Raw genomic sequence first — 13,332 nt, 5'->3', positions numbered from 1 at the left:
AACTTCATCAAACCCTGTTCATTTTATTCAAACAGCAAATATCCCTTCCCAAACTAGACTCTAGTTTTCATATTTTTTCTAGCAGGTAACAGCCTTTAAATCTTTGACACATTCTATTTGAGAACCAACCATCCTTACCCTCAACTAGATTATTTTAAGGCAAATTCCCATATTATTTTATCTGTAATTACTTTTATGTAATTGATGAACTATTTTAAACATAATTACAATAAAATAAAAATAATTACTTAAAGGTATCAGCTATCTAGTCAGCATTCAAATTTCCCTTATTGTCTCATAACTTAAAAAAAAATAGTTGATTTGTTTGAATAAAGATACAAGCAAGGTCCAACATTTACACTGGTTGATAAACCTTTTTATGGTATTTTTTTTTAATTCAAGGGTCAACAAACTCCAGACTGTCACTTGGGTTTTTTGTTTGTTCGTTTGTTTGTTTTTGATGGACTAAATTTTTTTCTGCCATTTATTTATTTATTTTTAAAGTGAAGTATAGTTGGTTTACAATGTTGTGCTGTCACCTGGTTTTGCAAATAAACTTTTATTAGCACAAAGCCACACTCATTCACTTAGATATTGCCTATCACTGCTTTTGCCTCTGCTCTTGCATCTGTGAGAGATTACATGACCTACAAAGCCTTGACTACTTCTATCTGGTCCCCTTTACATAAAAAGTTTACCAACTCTTGCTTTAACCCATACACTCTTCTATGCTATCCCATCATTTGTTGAAGAATCCAGGTCTTTTGTTCAGAGGTTTTTCTATATCCTGGATTTTACTGAGTGCATTCCTCTGGTGTCCCTTTATCGCCTATATTTTCCATAAGAATTAGATCTAAAGGCTTGATGTGATTCAGGTTTAGTTATGTGGCAAGAATACTTGTTACTTTATAGGTGGTATCTTTATAGGTGATACTAGTTCCTGGTGCATCAATTAAAGAGGCACACATTGTGTGCTGTATCTCTCTTTCTGTGATATTAAGATAACAGTTTGTTCAAGTACTATCAGTCTAAACCATCCATTTTAAGTTCCAGAAAAGTTAATTACAATGGTTTTAAACAGGCATTGATCATCACTGTTTAAATCAACGTCAACCAAGAATGCTTTTGACCCCAGTGGATATTTGGCAGCGTGGAGACATTTCTGGTTGGCAACTAGGGAGCACTAATTGGGCATGAATTTGGTTGGCAACTAATGGGCAGAAGCCAGGGAGGCTGCCAAACATCCTACAATGCACAGGACAGTCTCTCACAGCAAAGAATTACCTGGCACAAAATGTGAATGCTGTCAAGACTGAGATATCCTGACCTCACTCTATTATTTCATTAGGGGTTACAAAACTGTAATATTCTGTCATTCCTTCTGCATCTATTAGCTGGAATTTTTCTATAAAAAACTTTTTTGCATCAATTATTTGGTAACCCTAAGATACAACTGTAAAAGAATGGCAGGTTAAATGCCTGATTCATTTCATGGACAGCTGCATGTAAATTAATGAAATTAGACTACTCCTTCACACCATACACAAAAATAACCTCAAAATGGCTTAAAGACTTAAACATAAGACAAGACACTATAAATCTCTAAAAGAAACAACAGGCAAAATATTATCCGACATAAATCTCAGCAATGTTCTACTAGGACAATCTACCCAAGCAATAGAAATAAAAGCAAAGATAAACAAATGGGACCTAAACTTATAAGCTTTTACACAGCAAAGGAAACCATAAGCAAAACAAAAAGACGACCTACAGAATGGAAGAAAATACTTGCAAAAGATGAGACTGACAAAGGTTTAATTTCCAGAATATATAAACAGCTCATACAACTTAATAAGAAAAAAACAAACAACCCAATCCAAAACAGGGCAGAAGACCTAAACAAGCAATTCTCCAGTGAAGACATACAAATGGCCAATGGGTACATCAAAAAATGCTCAGTATCACTAATTATCAGAGAAATGCAAATGAAAACTACAATGAGGTATCACCTCACAACCAGTCAGAATGCCCATCATTCAAAAGACCACAAATGATAAATGCTGGAGAGGCTGTAGAGAAAACAACACTGTTGGTGGGAATGTAGTTTGGTGCAGCCATTATGGAAAAGTTTGAAGATTCCACAAAAGACTAAAAATAGATTTATCATATGATCCAGCAATACCACTCCTGGGCATATACCCAGAGGGAACCTTAATTCAAAAAGATACATGCACCCCAATGTTCATAGAAGCACTATTTACAATAGCCAAGACATGGAAGCAACCTAAATGTCCATTGACAGATGACTGGATAAAGAAGCCGTGGTGTATTTATACAATGGAATACTACTCAACCATAAAAAAAATAATGCCATTTGCAGCAACATGGATGGACCTGGAGAATGTCATTCTAAGTGAAGTAAGCCAGAAAGAGAAAGAAAAATATCGTATATCACTTACACGTGGAATCTAAAAAAAGAAGACAAATGAACTTATTTACGAAACAGAAACAGACTCACAGACATAGAAAACAAACTTATGGTTACAGGCAGTGGGAAGTGGTGGGAAAGGATACATTTGGAGTTCAAGATTTGCAGATACTAACTAATATATATAAAATAGATAAATAACAAGTTTATACTGTATAGCACAGGGAACTATATTTAGTATCTTCTAGTAACTTATGGTGAAAAAGAATATGAAAGCAAATATATGTATGATCCTATATGACTGAAGCATTATGCTGTACACCAGAAACTGACACTACATTGTAAACTGACTATACTTCAATTTAAAAAAAAAAAATGAATGAAGAACTCATTTGTTGTTGAGGCTGACTGAAATGCCTCTAAGTCATCTGGCTTTCATGACAGTGACTTCATCAGGTTGTACCTTAAAGATCAATCAATTTTAAAAGAATTTCAAGACCAAGATTTCTGATCACTATACCACATTTACTAAACTAAATCATGAACTTTGTTTCTCTACATGTATTAATACAAAATCACTTTTCCTCTTAATTTCTGATTATTTCTTAAACGTTAAGTCCTAACATTACTTAGACTGACACTACTTGGCAAAGTCTCAAGCTTAATGGCATCAGCTCGTTGTTTTGAACAGTGGAATGTTGGATGCAAACTATTTAATTGTCTAACAAAAGCTAACGCCCTTCCCCTTACTCTTGAATTTTGAAAGAATGTCATTCACCCAATAAAAACATTTATTACTAGACAAAAAAAGTGGCAAAAAATGATGGTATTCTCAAATGAAGTAAAGACTCCTGGTGCTTTTAAGAGCAGGAAGGTTTTCAGAACTCAGTTTATAAAAATTAATGATGATGCAATTACATTTAATTTTCTCACATAACTATTCCCTGAAACTAACTTATTAAAGACAATTGAGAACACAATTCCTCCCTTTATGGGGCCAGTATTCTGTTTTAGAGTAGCTCTGGATTATATTCAGCAAAAGGTTCTAAAAGTACACACAATTAACAGCAATCTTTTCAACTGCTTTTCTCAAGCCTTATGCAGTTCAGAATTATATGAAGTGTCAAATAAAATTTGAGCCCACCAAAAGGTAGAGACTTAAAAAATTTTATACTGCCTCCTCAAATATGGAGGAAGTGACTAAAGGAAAGAAGTATATATGAATAAATGCTACATTTAAGAACACAGGAAAAGAATATTTTAAAAAAATGTATGAAGTCAGCATTTCAAACATCACATGATTTTTTTAAATGATTATTGGAAAATCAAACTGCCATTTAAGAGGAAAAAGGAAGTTGAACTAGATTAGTAGAATTTTTTCACTCTTATTTTTTAATTGTTTTATTATTGGTTAAATAGATCAGTTATTAAATCACTTCCCAAACTGTCCAATGGGACACAATGTTTCAAAAGATGTATTCTAGAACAAAAAATGTACCATGGTATCAAGTAAGTTTGAGAATGGTTTTAACATAAGATAATACTTAAGAACACAGACCCTGGGGCCAGACTGTTTAAATTCAAATCCCAAGATTCTACAACTTACTAGTTTAGTCAGTGCCCTCGGGTAAGCCACTTAAGCTCTCCATATTTTGATCACATCCTCTGTAAAAAGGGATAACAACACCTACCTTCATAGGGTTTGTTGTGAGGAATATGAAAGCTATGTATACAGCACTCAGACTAGTACCTAGCATGCAGCAAATGCTATGTATTTGTTATTACAGTAATAATGTTATTAACTACAATAGACTTGACTACAGAATTTTAGAGATACTTTAATATGCTAATGTCCATTATCACTCTGCAAAATGTTATGTGCTGTATCAAACATCCCAAACTTATTTAACTGATTTTTTTTTCCATTTAGGAAAAGTCTTGACGGTTTCATGGAACATATTATCACTTAAAACATAATTAAAATAGTCAACTGAAAGGACAGATAGATTACACTATCCCAGTGGCTATTAGTAGATACAAAACTCGAAAGGAATTCCTTTAATCCTAAGGATCAGTAAGTTCTGCACATAGGTGGGATCTTGAAGGTTAAAGACCAGGGGCCCACTGCAGTAAAGGGAGGGAGATCAGTCAGGTAAAGAGAAGGGAATAATATGCAATTGTAGACACTGAAACTGGAGAAGGATGGGAAAAGAATGAGAAGAGAAAAAACAGATTTTTTCTTTTAAACATCAAGTGAACTTATAAGACCATGAGTATTATGTCAATAATATAGTGCTTTGCATAAATGACAAAGAATAAACATTCTTGGAACAGTGTGTGGCAAACAATCCTCTCAATACCCATATAGCTATGTCAAACCATAGCAGAGTAACTCTGGTTTCCTCTCTGTTTCTGAAATGACCTTTTTATCACACTGGAAAAAATGAGGCAGCTCATTATCTCATCATGCATGTCATTGTTCCCCACCCCATTCTCTAGTCAATTCTGATGCTGCAGGTTTGTCCACAGTAACTTACGGTTACAACTCAGTAATACTTACCTTTTAAAGTCAAAAAGAGGTAAAGAAACTTTGCCCAAAGCTTCTGGCCCCTTTCTCTGTTTATTAGAATCAGGGGAACTTCCACTGCTCTGATTTAAAATTCCAAAAAGAGTAAGGTGAAGTAGTGATTCTAATGGCAATTGTGATATCTGGATGGGAAAAATGATTCTATGGGGGGAAAATGTATTAATAGAAAAAAACAAATTAGACTGAATATGAAGTTTAACCCTACAATAAGACATAATTTTAGGTTTTATTTGACTTATCAAGTAATCTTTAATTACTTATCAACTAATCTTTACTTAAGTAGCAAGGTTGGCTAATATATACTTGAAAAATCAAAGAAATTTCATTAAAGTTTCAAATATAACAGTTCTTTCTTCAAAAATTTGTTAGTGTTTTTACTCAAGACTTGTAAAGTCAATTTCACTTTTTTATTTCCTTTAGGAAAAGCTGGATGAATGTTTGAGTGTTTCTGATCTGGGATATGTGTATGCACATATATACAGACAGACATGTTTACCAGTGTCCTTTTTTTTAAAATCTGAAAGGACACAGAAGGTCAATAGTTGCCACTGTGAGAAGCCATGAAGTGGTAAGAGTTGAAAATAAAGTGACACTTTTTACCTCATAAACATTTTTGTATTACTTGATTGCTTTCACAGATATGTACTATTTTTGTAATTTAAGCAATAAAAGAAAAATAGGAAACCATTTAATAAATGAAGAATAAAACAAAGTTCTGCAGTTACCTACTTGCCTAAATAATGAAAGCATTCCCTTAGTGTAAAAATATTTCAAAAATATTAACAGTGCAAAATATTATCTTGTACATGGATTTAAGATAATTTTTAAAATCTGTTAACCAAGAACTAAGTTTCTTATAGACAGTGTTAAAGAATAAATACTAAACTAAAACAATGCTATAAAATACCATCTCTCTAGAATTATATGTAATTTTAACTTGACAAAGGCTAGGCTATGAAGAATTTATGGCATGTTTCTACAATTTAATATATGAAGAGTTAAAACAGTATATTAGATTTTTAAAAGAGACTTTCAGTCCATTTTACAGTATCATATCTAGAAGATACTTAAAGATGTCAATAAGAATTTAATGAATTTTAATGGAAATTGTAATAAAAATGACAGCTGAGATGCATACGTGGAAAAAAGTAAAGAACAGGGCATACTGAAAGAATAAAAAGCCAAAATTTTCACTTACAGTTCATCCCATTTAATAAGGTAGAAGAAGTTCTTATAAGTGCCAACCTTCTTTGATTGAATAGGTTTAAAGAGATCCTTTCCATTGTAAGACAGGGAACATATCAAGTAGTATTTTTCATAACTGAGAAAACAAAGAGTTTAATTTGATTTTTATTTGATAATATAAATTGGTTAACCAATCAAATATGTATCATTAGTCATTCTTCCCTAAAAGTGACTATTAGCTGAAATAATTTGATTACCATTCACTTGAATTTTTGGAAAGACGTCTAAAATTTAACTATTGCAAATTCTATAAAAACAGAGAAGAGGTTATAGCAAAGGGACCACAGAAAAAAACATATATTCCTAGGTGCCAGTCTAAGGGAGCAAAAATGATACCAACTGGAGAATTTATCTCAATTTTGTGCTCAGTTACTTATTAGCTTTAGATTTTAGTTAAATGACACAATAATTATTTCATTTCTAGGTAAATTCTAGGAATAAATAGTACAAACATTATCTTCCTTAGGTGCTATTTTCCTTTGCTAGGCCACTGAAATAAGAGTCAGTTAAGCATATTAATGGTGCATAGGTCTGACTTGCAATGAGCCAGTCTTCCTAATTTATTAGGAGGCTTACATCCATGCGGACAGATTCTACTGTATTCTTTCATTATAGGCAGCAATGATTTAGCCCCTAACTGCCACAAGTACAGAACTGGGTAATACAGTCAGGCAGCCTTGTAGGCCAGGAATTTTAGGTTCAATAAAACTATATTCTACTAGTATTCTAACTTACTGCTAGGCTTACCCATCAACCATTTTGTTTGTACAATCGGTTAATCATTCTAAATGTATTTCAAATTTAATCTCATTGTTCACATATCTAACTACTCGATTGCTTTTCGCAACCTCATTCCATCTGTCCATCTTTACATCAGCATTGTATTAACTTTCTTTCCACCTTTATTAACCCTGCAGTTTTCTGTACTGTCTTCTACTGAGCATTTGTTCTCATCAGTGTTCAACAGTTACTTACTTTGATACCCAGTTACTTGAAATACCATGTGCAGCAAAAATTGTAAACTGGAGCTGTTCTGTTGTGGTCCATGCTTCCTTGATGTTCCTGTTACTCTGGGCACAGTCTACAGAACGCCTACCAGAATTTGCATGGAGTCTGAGAAGATCATAAACTGCTGCAGTTAATTGGTCCATGCTTACTTGAACAGGATTTTCAGGATTCAGTGAGCCTAGATTTAAAGAAATTGTTAACATAATTCTCTGAAAAAGCAACAATTATTTCTAAAATTCAAAGAATTTAAATACATACCCCTGGTTGAACTCTTGCTAATGTCTCCTGCTCCAGACAATGAAGTCACCTGCATATACGCATATAAACTAGTCAGAAAATTGTCCATGATGTAGTATAAAATGTTTACGTTTAATTTCAATAAATTTATTGAATTCTTTATCAAAGAAACTCTTTGCAGGAGAAACCTCCCAAAAGTGTTTGCAGAATTAATAAAACAATAAAAAAGAATGCAAAAAGAAACCCAAACCAAATAAACAGACTTTTTAATATCAAGAAAATCAGAGTAATTGAAAAGTACTGCAAAGTAAAGCAAAATCTGCCTCATTAACCCAATTTAGTAATTACAATTTGAAATCCAAAAGTGATGAATATACTAACACAGTATTTTATTTTCTATGACTTGCTCTATTAGAATGTAAGAATATCCTTGAAGAAACTAGAACTCTATTACCATTTAGTGTCTCAAAAAGACTCTTATAACTATTTAAATTGAGCTCTCCTACTCTATTGTCCTTTATCCAGCAAATGAACACAATGAATATAAGCTTCAGACATCATTAGAACCATGGCGGCTAATCATCACCAAGTGGTTTCAGATATACTTTTTAATTTCTGAAAACAAGCACATAATAAGAAAGAGGGAAAAAAAAGAGTGACCTAAATATCTGTACACCACATGGATAGGCTCTCCGTGAGAATGAATGGATTGAGCTATCTCCTACATATCTGTTGAGGAACACACCATCAATAAAACTTTCCTTTCTTTAAATTTATCACATCCTGTGATCCTTCTCTCATCCTTCCAATCAGAGATATAAACATCTCTCTGAACATAGTTAATTAAATTCTTGTGGAAATACCATGGGGAGAACTTTTACTAAATGCAACAGTATGATATTAAGAGAGGGCTCCTAACCTGGTTGCTTCTGAGGCAATTTAAGTCACTATTCCTGAGGCTTCTGGGTCTTTCCATTGGAAGGAAGTATAGCCCAAAGTAGAACTTTCCTCATCGACAACCATGGACATTTCCATCCACATGGAGAAATGTTAGCTGTTGCAATCCAGGTTCTTCAAGCATAGTATCAACCTTAAAATCCCAACCAACTCATTTTTGCCAGAGTTCCTCCTCTACACAGAAGAAGTTCAGTTTGGCATCCACCCATTCAATGTCAACTCTCACAAAGTTCTTCCAAGGCAGTCCATCTCCTCTTAGGAATTTCCCGCCTTACCAAGACAGTGACCAAATCAGCTCAACAGTAAAAGCCAAAGTTAAAATGGTAACATTTTGTTTAGAAAGCAAAATCTCCCAGTTTAAATGACAGATGCTCAGTTAAGTCTATATTTGCATGTGACAAAATGGTAATTACTAAAAAAATACTCACAGCAGCACTTTTACTCCTTGGAAGATTAACTGCTCTCTTTAGCTTCTTTACCGACTCTGTAATGGCAAGGGTCTCCACACCATCTAAAGCACTACAAATTTTTCTTACAGCTTTAATTACTTGATCTACTGTTCTGTGCTGGTTCTATAAAAATAAAAAGCAAAACAAATATAAGTACGTGCAATTTAAAGGATCAACTTCAAAGACGAAGTTAAAAACTAGACATTTTAGATGTGCCTAAGAACAGACATCTTCTACTCCTGTGATGAAAAAGAAAAGAAACAAGATAGCTTTTCAATTACACAATTTACTTTGAAGTAGGAAAAAGCAGGCCTGGTTAATTTTCACCATGCCTAATTATTCATATGCAAATACCTTAGTTTCTTATGAAAATCAGAAGAAAAAGCAATTATTAACAAATTATAAAATCATTTAAAAAACTGGAGTTATCTTTTAAATTTTCATTTGGGAATAATTTCTGCATTAAAAATATCAACCCTTCTCATTCTTCTGCAAAAATTTGGTGTCAAAAGCCAAGTTGTTCAGAGACTGGTCACAAATTAATATTGGGCAACAGTTACTAAGAGTGAGTCAATTTTCAGCATCATTATGCTGCATCTATACAACCATCACTTTTTAAGTTCTGTCTGATGAAAAGACTTTCTTGAGGATGATCCTTCTATGCTATTCAATACCAGCTCACTTCACCATGATTCAAAAGTATACATGTACAAATAAATATATTATAAAATCATTTACCTGATGAGAATGATTTAAAAATTCTTTTCTACTCCCCTATCATCATTTTAAAGTACATTATCTCACTAAGAAACATTCTCATATAATGAACTAATTAATCAAATATTTATGCCAAAATGAAATGCCAAGTACTGTTAGAATGGGCTGAAACTCAGTACTGTTCCATCCCTTAAAAATTAAAATTTTTCCACCTTTGAGGCTTGGCTACCATAAACCAAATGTTCTCTTCACTTTCATGCTTTAAATGAAACCTCCTCATGTTCTCAAAAACCCAAAAACCTTGTGGTCTTCAGGGCTTGACGGCCCCCATTTCTGCTTGTCTGACTTGTATTTCTGCTTACTTTTGCTCCTCTACCTTCACTTAAAAACCTTCCCAGTTTTGAGGCTCATGCCATTCTCCTATAGTATTCTCCACCATTTTTTATGTACCACATATCAATTTATTGTCTATCAGTTCCAAGTGCACCCATCTTTGCTCTACTTTGTGATACTAGAGCTAGACCCTACAAACATTTCTCCTTAGTCAGCTGGCACAATGTTAGGTTTTGTCAATAGTGGGCACTGAAGGGATACTCAAAGGCAAAAGCAACAGGAAGATACTTCTCATCAGGTTTCCAGTCCTCCATTTAATTCAGCATAGAAGCCCAGTGGGCCTCAAAGACCATCTTCAGCTGTACCCTAGGGCCATGTTCTCTCAGTCTGACAGCTCTGCCAAGTTTCTTTGCCATACGCCACCTGTGTGTTCCTGTGATAGCCATATCCTCTGCAAGGAGGTTGAATTTCAGTCTGGGGAGAGGCTCTATCATAAGTCCTCAGAGTTCCTTCACTATCCACTGTTCCTCAACCTAGCTGCTATTTTAATAGCTGCTATTTTGCACCTGTTACTTCTGGATCCCTTAGAGAAAGGTTGCATTTTTTTTAAGGCCAAGTAGCAAATGTTCTAGGCTTTGTAGGCCAAACAATCTCTGTCACAACTCATATCTATTAGAGTGTGAAAACAGATACAGATAATACATAAATGAATGAGTATGGCTGTGTTCCAATAAAACTTTATTTACAAAAATGGGCAACTGGCCAGATTTGGCATGTGAGCCATAATATATCAACTCTTTATGTAATTCTCTTTTACCCCTTGTAGTAATTAAATACCTTTTACTATTTAACACTTCCTTAAATTTCCCTGTTCAAACAGCTACTATAGTTTCTGTTGCCTAACTTGGCCCCTGACTGATCTGCCTTGCCACTGACATGTGGTTATTTCCCCAATTAGATGCCTTATTTTTGCTCCAGACATTTATCTGACTTTCTACTCTATTCTATAAGAAGCCTCAGTTACATAAATATCCATGTGGAAAATTCACAGCATCTTCAACCTTGAAACAGTATCAATCAGAATATTTTTGTTTGTTTGTTTTCATTTTGAGGGGAGGGGAAGGGGTAACTAGGTTTATTTATTTATTTTACTGGAGGCACCGGGGATTGAACTCAGAACCTAGTGCGTGCTAAGCATGTCCTCTACCACTTGAACTACACCCTCCCTGCTATCAGAATCTTAACTACAATCTCATACTCTGATTACAATCTTCTTTGCTTCCAGACTTCACACTCTCATTCTAACCAAACCTGTTCTTTAGCTCAGAGACTTCTCTTCTCTGCTTCTTCTACTGGGCAGCTCAGTACTTCTAAGGAAAACCACACAACCATACACAAACCAAGAGTCTCCTCCAATTTCAGCAGGCATCTGCCTGACACTTAACATTCCTTTTATAAGCCCTTGGTCAGCTCTCTTTCCCATTCCCCTTAAACTACGAAGCCAAACCATTATTCCTTGGCTCAAAACCCCTACTGCCACTCCAAATTCATTTTAGTAAAATAAATTAACATCATATCCTTAGAAAATTAAGACCAGGAGGAATCAAAACATCAGCTACCTAAGAGAAATTAAACATACATCTACACAGACTTATATATAAATATTCATAATAACCAAAAACTGTAAACAGTTAAAATGTCAGTTATTGGGTGACTGGATAAACAAAGTGTGGTATATCCATATAATGGAAGCATTCAGCAATTAAAAACAAATAATGAAAAACAAAAAAGAAACTATGGATACACACTACAATGCAGACAGAGCTTAAAAACAATATGATATATGAAAGAAATCAGACATAAAAGATTATGTAGGATATGATTCCATTTATAGGAAATCTCCATTATAGGCAAATCTATACAGACAGGAACCAGAGCAGCAGTTGTTCGGGGCTAAGGATGGGAATGGAGAATGACTGAAAATTAGTACATGGAAACTTTCAGGAGTGATGAAATGTCCTAAAACTGGATTGTGGTGATAATTATACAACTCTATGCACTTGCCAAAAGAATCATTGAATTGTACATATCTAGTGAATAAATTTTATGCTACATAATTTATATTTCAATAAAGCTATATAAAATATGGGGAATAAATATGATAGTCACTATTTCCTACAAGATGGTCAGGGAAGAGCTCTCTGATTAAGGCAACATCTGAGCACAGACCTCAAAGAACTGAAAGGGTTAAGTCATGCAAGTATATGGGGGAAGAGCATTAAAAGAAAAAGGAACAAGCACAAGCATCCCAGTTGAGGCAAGCATCCAGTTGAGGTGCATACCTGCAGATCAACCAGAACAAAGAAAGGGGTAGGAAGCCAGATCAGAGAGGAAGTGGGTCAGAATGTGTAGGGCCTTAAAGCCACAATTAGGGATTTGAATTTTACTGAGATAGTAAACAGGATTTTGAGCAAAAGAGTGGCATGATTTAGTATTTTTAAGGGTTTATAAATTTTATTAATCTCTTCAAAGAACCATCTTTTGGCTTTGATTTTCTCTTATTTCACATTTCCTTTCCATGTTTAATTTCATTTTTGAAAATAAACTTTATTTTGGAATAATTTTAGATGCATAGGGAAGTTGCAAAAAAAGTGCAGAGTTCTCCTATAACATTAAAGGAAACTGGGTTAAGTAACTTCTTACATAACCATGTTACATTTATCAAAACTAAGACATTAATACTCATTACTATTAAGTAAACTGCAGATTTTACTCAGATTTCACCCATTTTTCCACTAATATATTTTCCTTCTTCCAGGCTACAATCTAGAATACCACACTGCAGTTGGTGATTTATTTTTAAAAGATCGTTCTGGTTGCCCATGGAAGACAGACTAGAAGGAGAGGCAGAAGGTGGGAGACCAATAAGGAACTGTTGTTAACTACTGTAATTGACTAGGAGTGCAGCTTTGGTAGTAAAGAGTAGTTGCATTCTGAATGTATTTTTAAGGTCGAGCTGACAGGAATGATACTGAATAAGGAATGTGAAAGATTTTTTTGAGAAATCAAATATGACTCCAAGGTTTTGGCCTGAGCAAATGGAACGACAGAATTGCCATTTATTAAGAAGGGGAAGATCAATGAATAGATACGAAGGGTAATATAAAAAAATTCAGTTTTGTATATCTTAAATCTGAGATGTTAATGAATTAGACATCGTATAAAAATGTCAAGTAATAGATATTTGAATCAACATACATAGGGTATTTAAGTACATGAGATTAAGTGAGATCACCTAAAATGTGAATATAGAAGACAAGAGGTCCTAGAACTAAATGCCCTGGGCATTCTCATGTTTAGAGGTCAAAATG

General features: G+C 34.1%; 1 protein-coding gene across 2 annotated transcripts in view; it reads right to left on the bottom strand.

Moving 5' to 3' along the window:
* Window positions 1-13,332, bottom strand: part of PIK3C2A (phosphatidylinositol-4-phosphate 3-kinase catalytic subunit type 2 alpha) — an 89,184-nt gene that overhangs the window by 27,315 nt on the left and 48,537 nt on the right. For both annotated transcript variants that reach the window (XM_032488928.1, XM_014568088.2), the window contains exons 9-13: window positions 8,891-9,034; window positions 7,527-7,575; window positions 7,236-7,446; window positions 6,214-6,336; window positions 4,989-5,156 (exon numbers count right to left, since the gene is read on the bottom strand). In XM_032488928.1, the coding sequence (XP_032344819.1) occupies window positions 4,989-5,156; window positions 6,214-6,336; window positions 7,236-7,446; window positions 7,527-7,575; window positions 8,891-9,034 (695 nt within the window). The remainder of the gene's footprint in view (window positions 1-4,988; window positions 5,157-6,213; window positions 6,337-7,235; window positions 7,447-7,526; window positions 7,576-8,890; window positions 9,035-13,332) is intronic.

The sequence above is a fragment of the Camelus ferus genome, chromosome 10, assembly GCF_009834535.1.
Source record: "Camelus ferus isolate YT-003-E chromosome 10, BCGSAC_Cfer_1.0, whole genome shotgun sequence".
Classification (NCBI taxonomy): Eukaryota; Metazoa; Chordata; class Mammalia; order Artiodactyla; family Camelidae; genus Camelus; species Camelus ferus.
The sequence above is the reverse complement of the archived record's forward strand: the minus strand, read 5'-3'. Positions and strand labels throughout refer to the sequence as shown.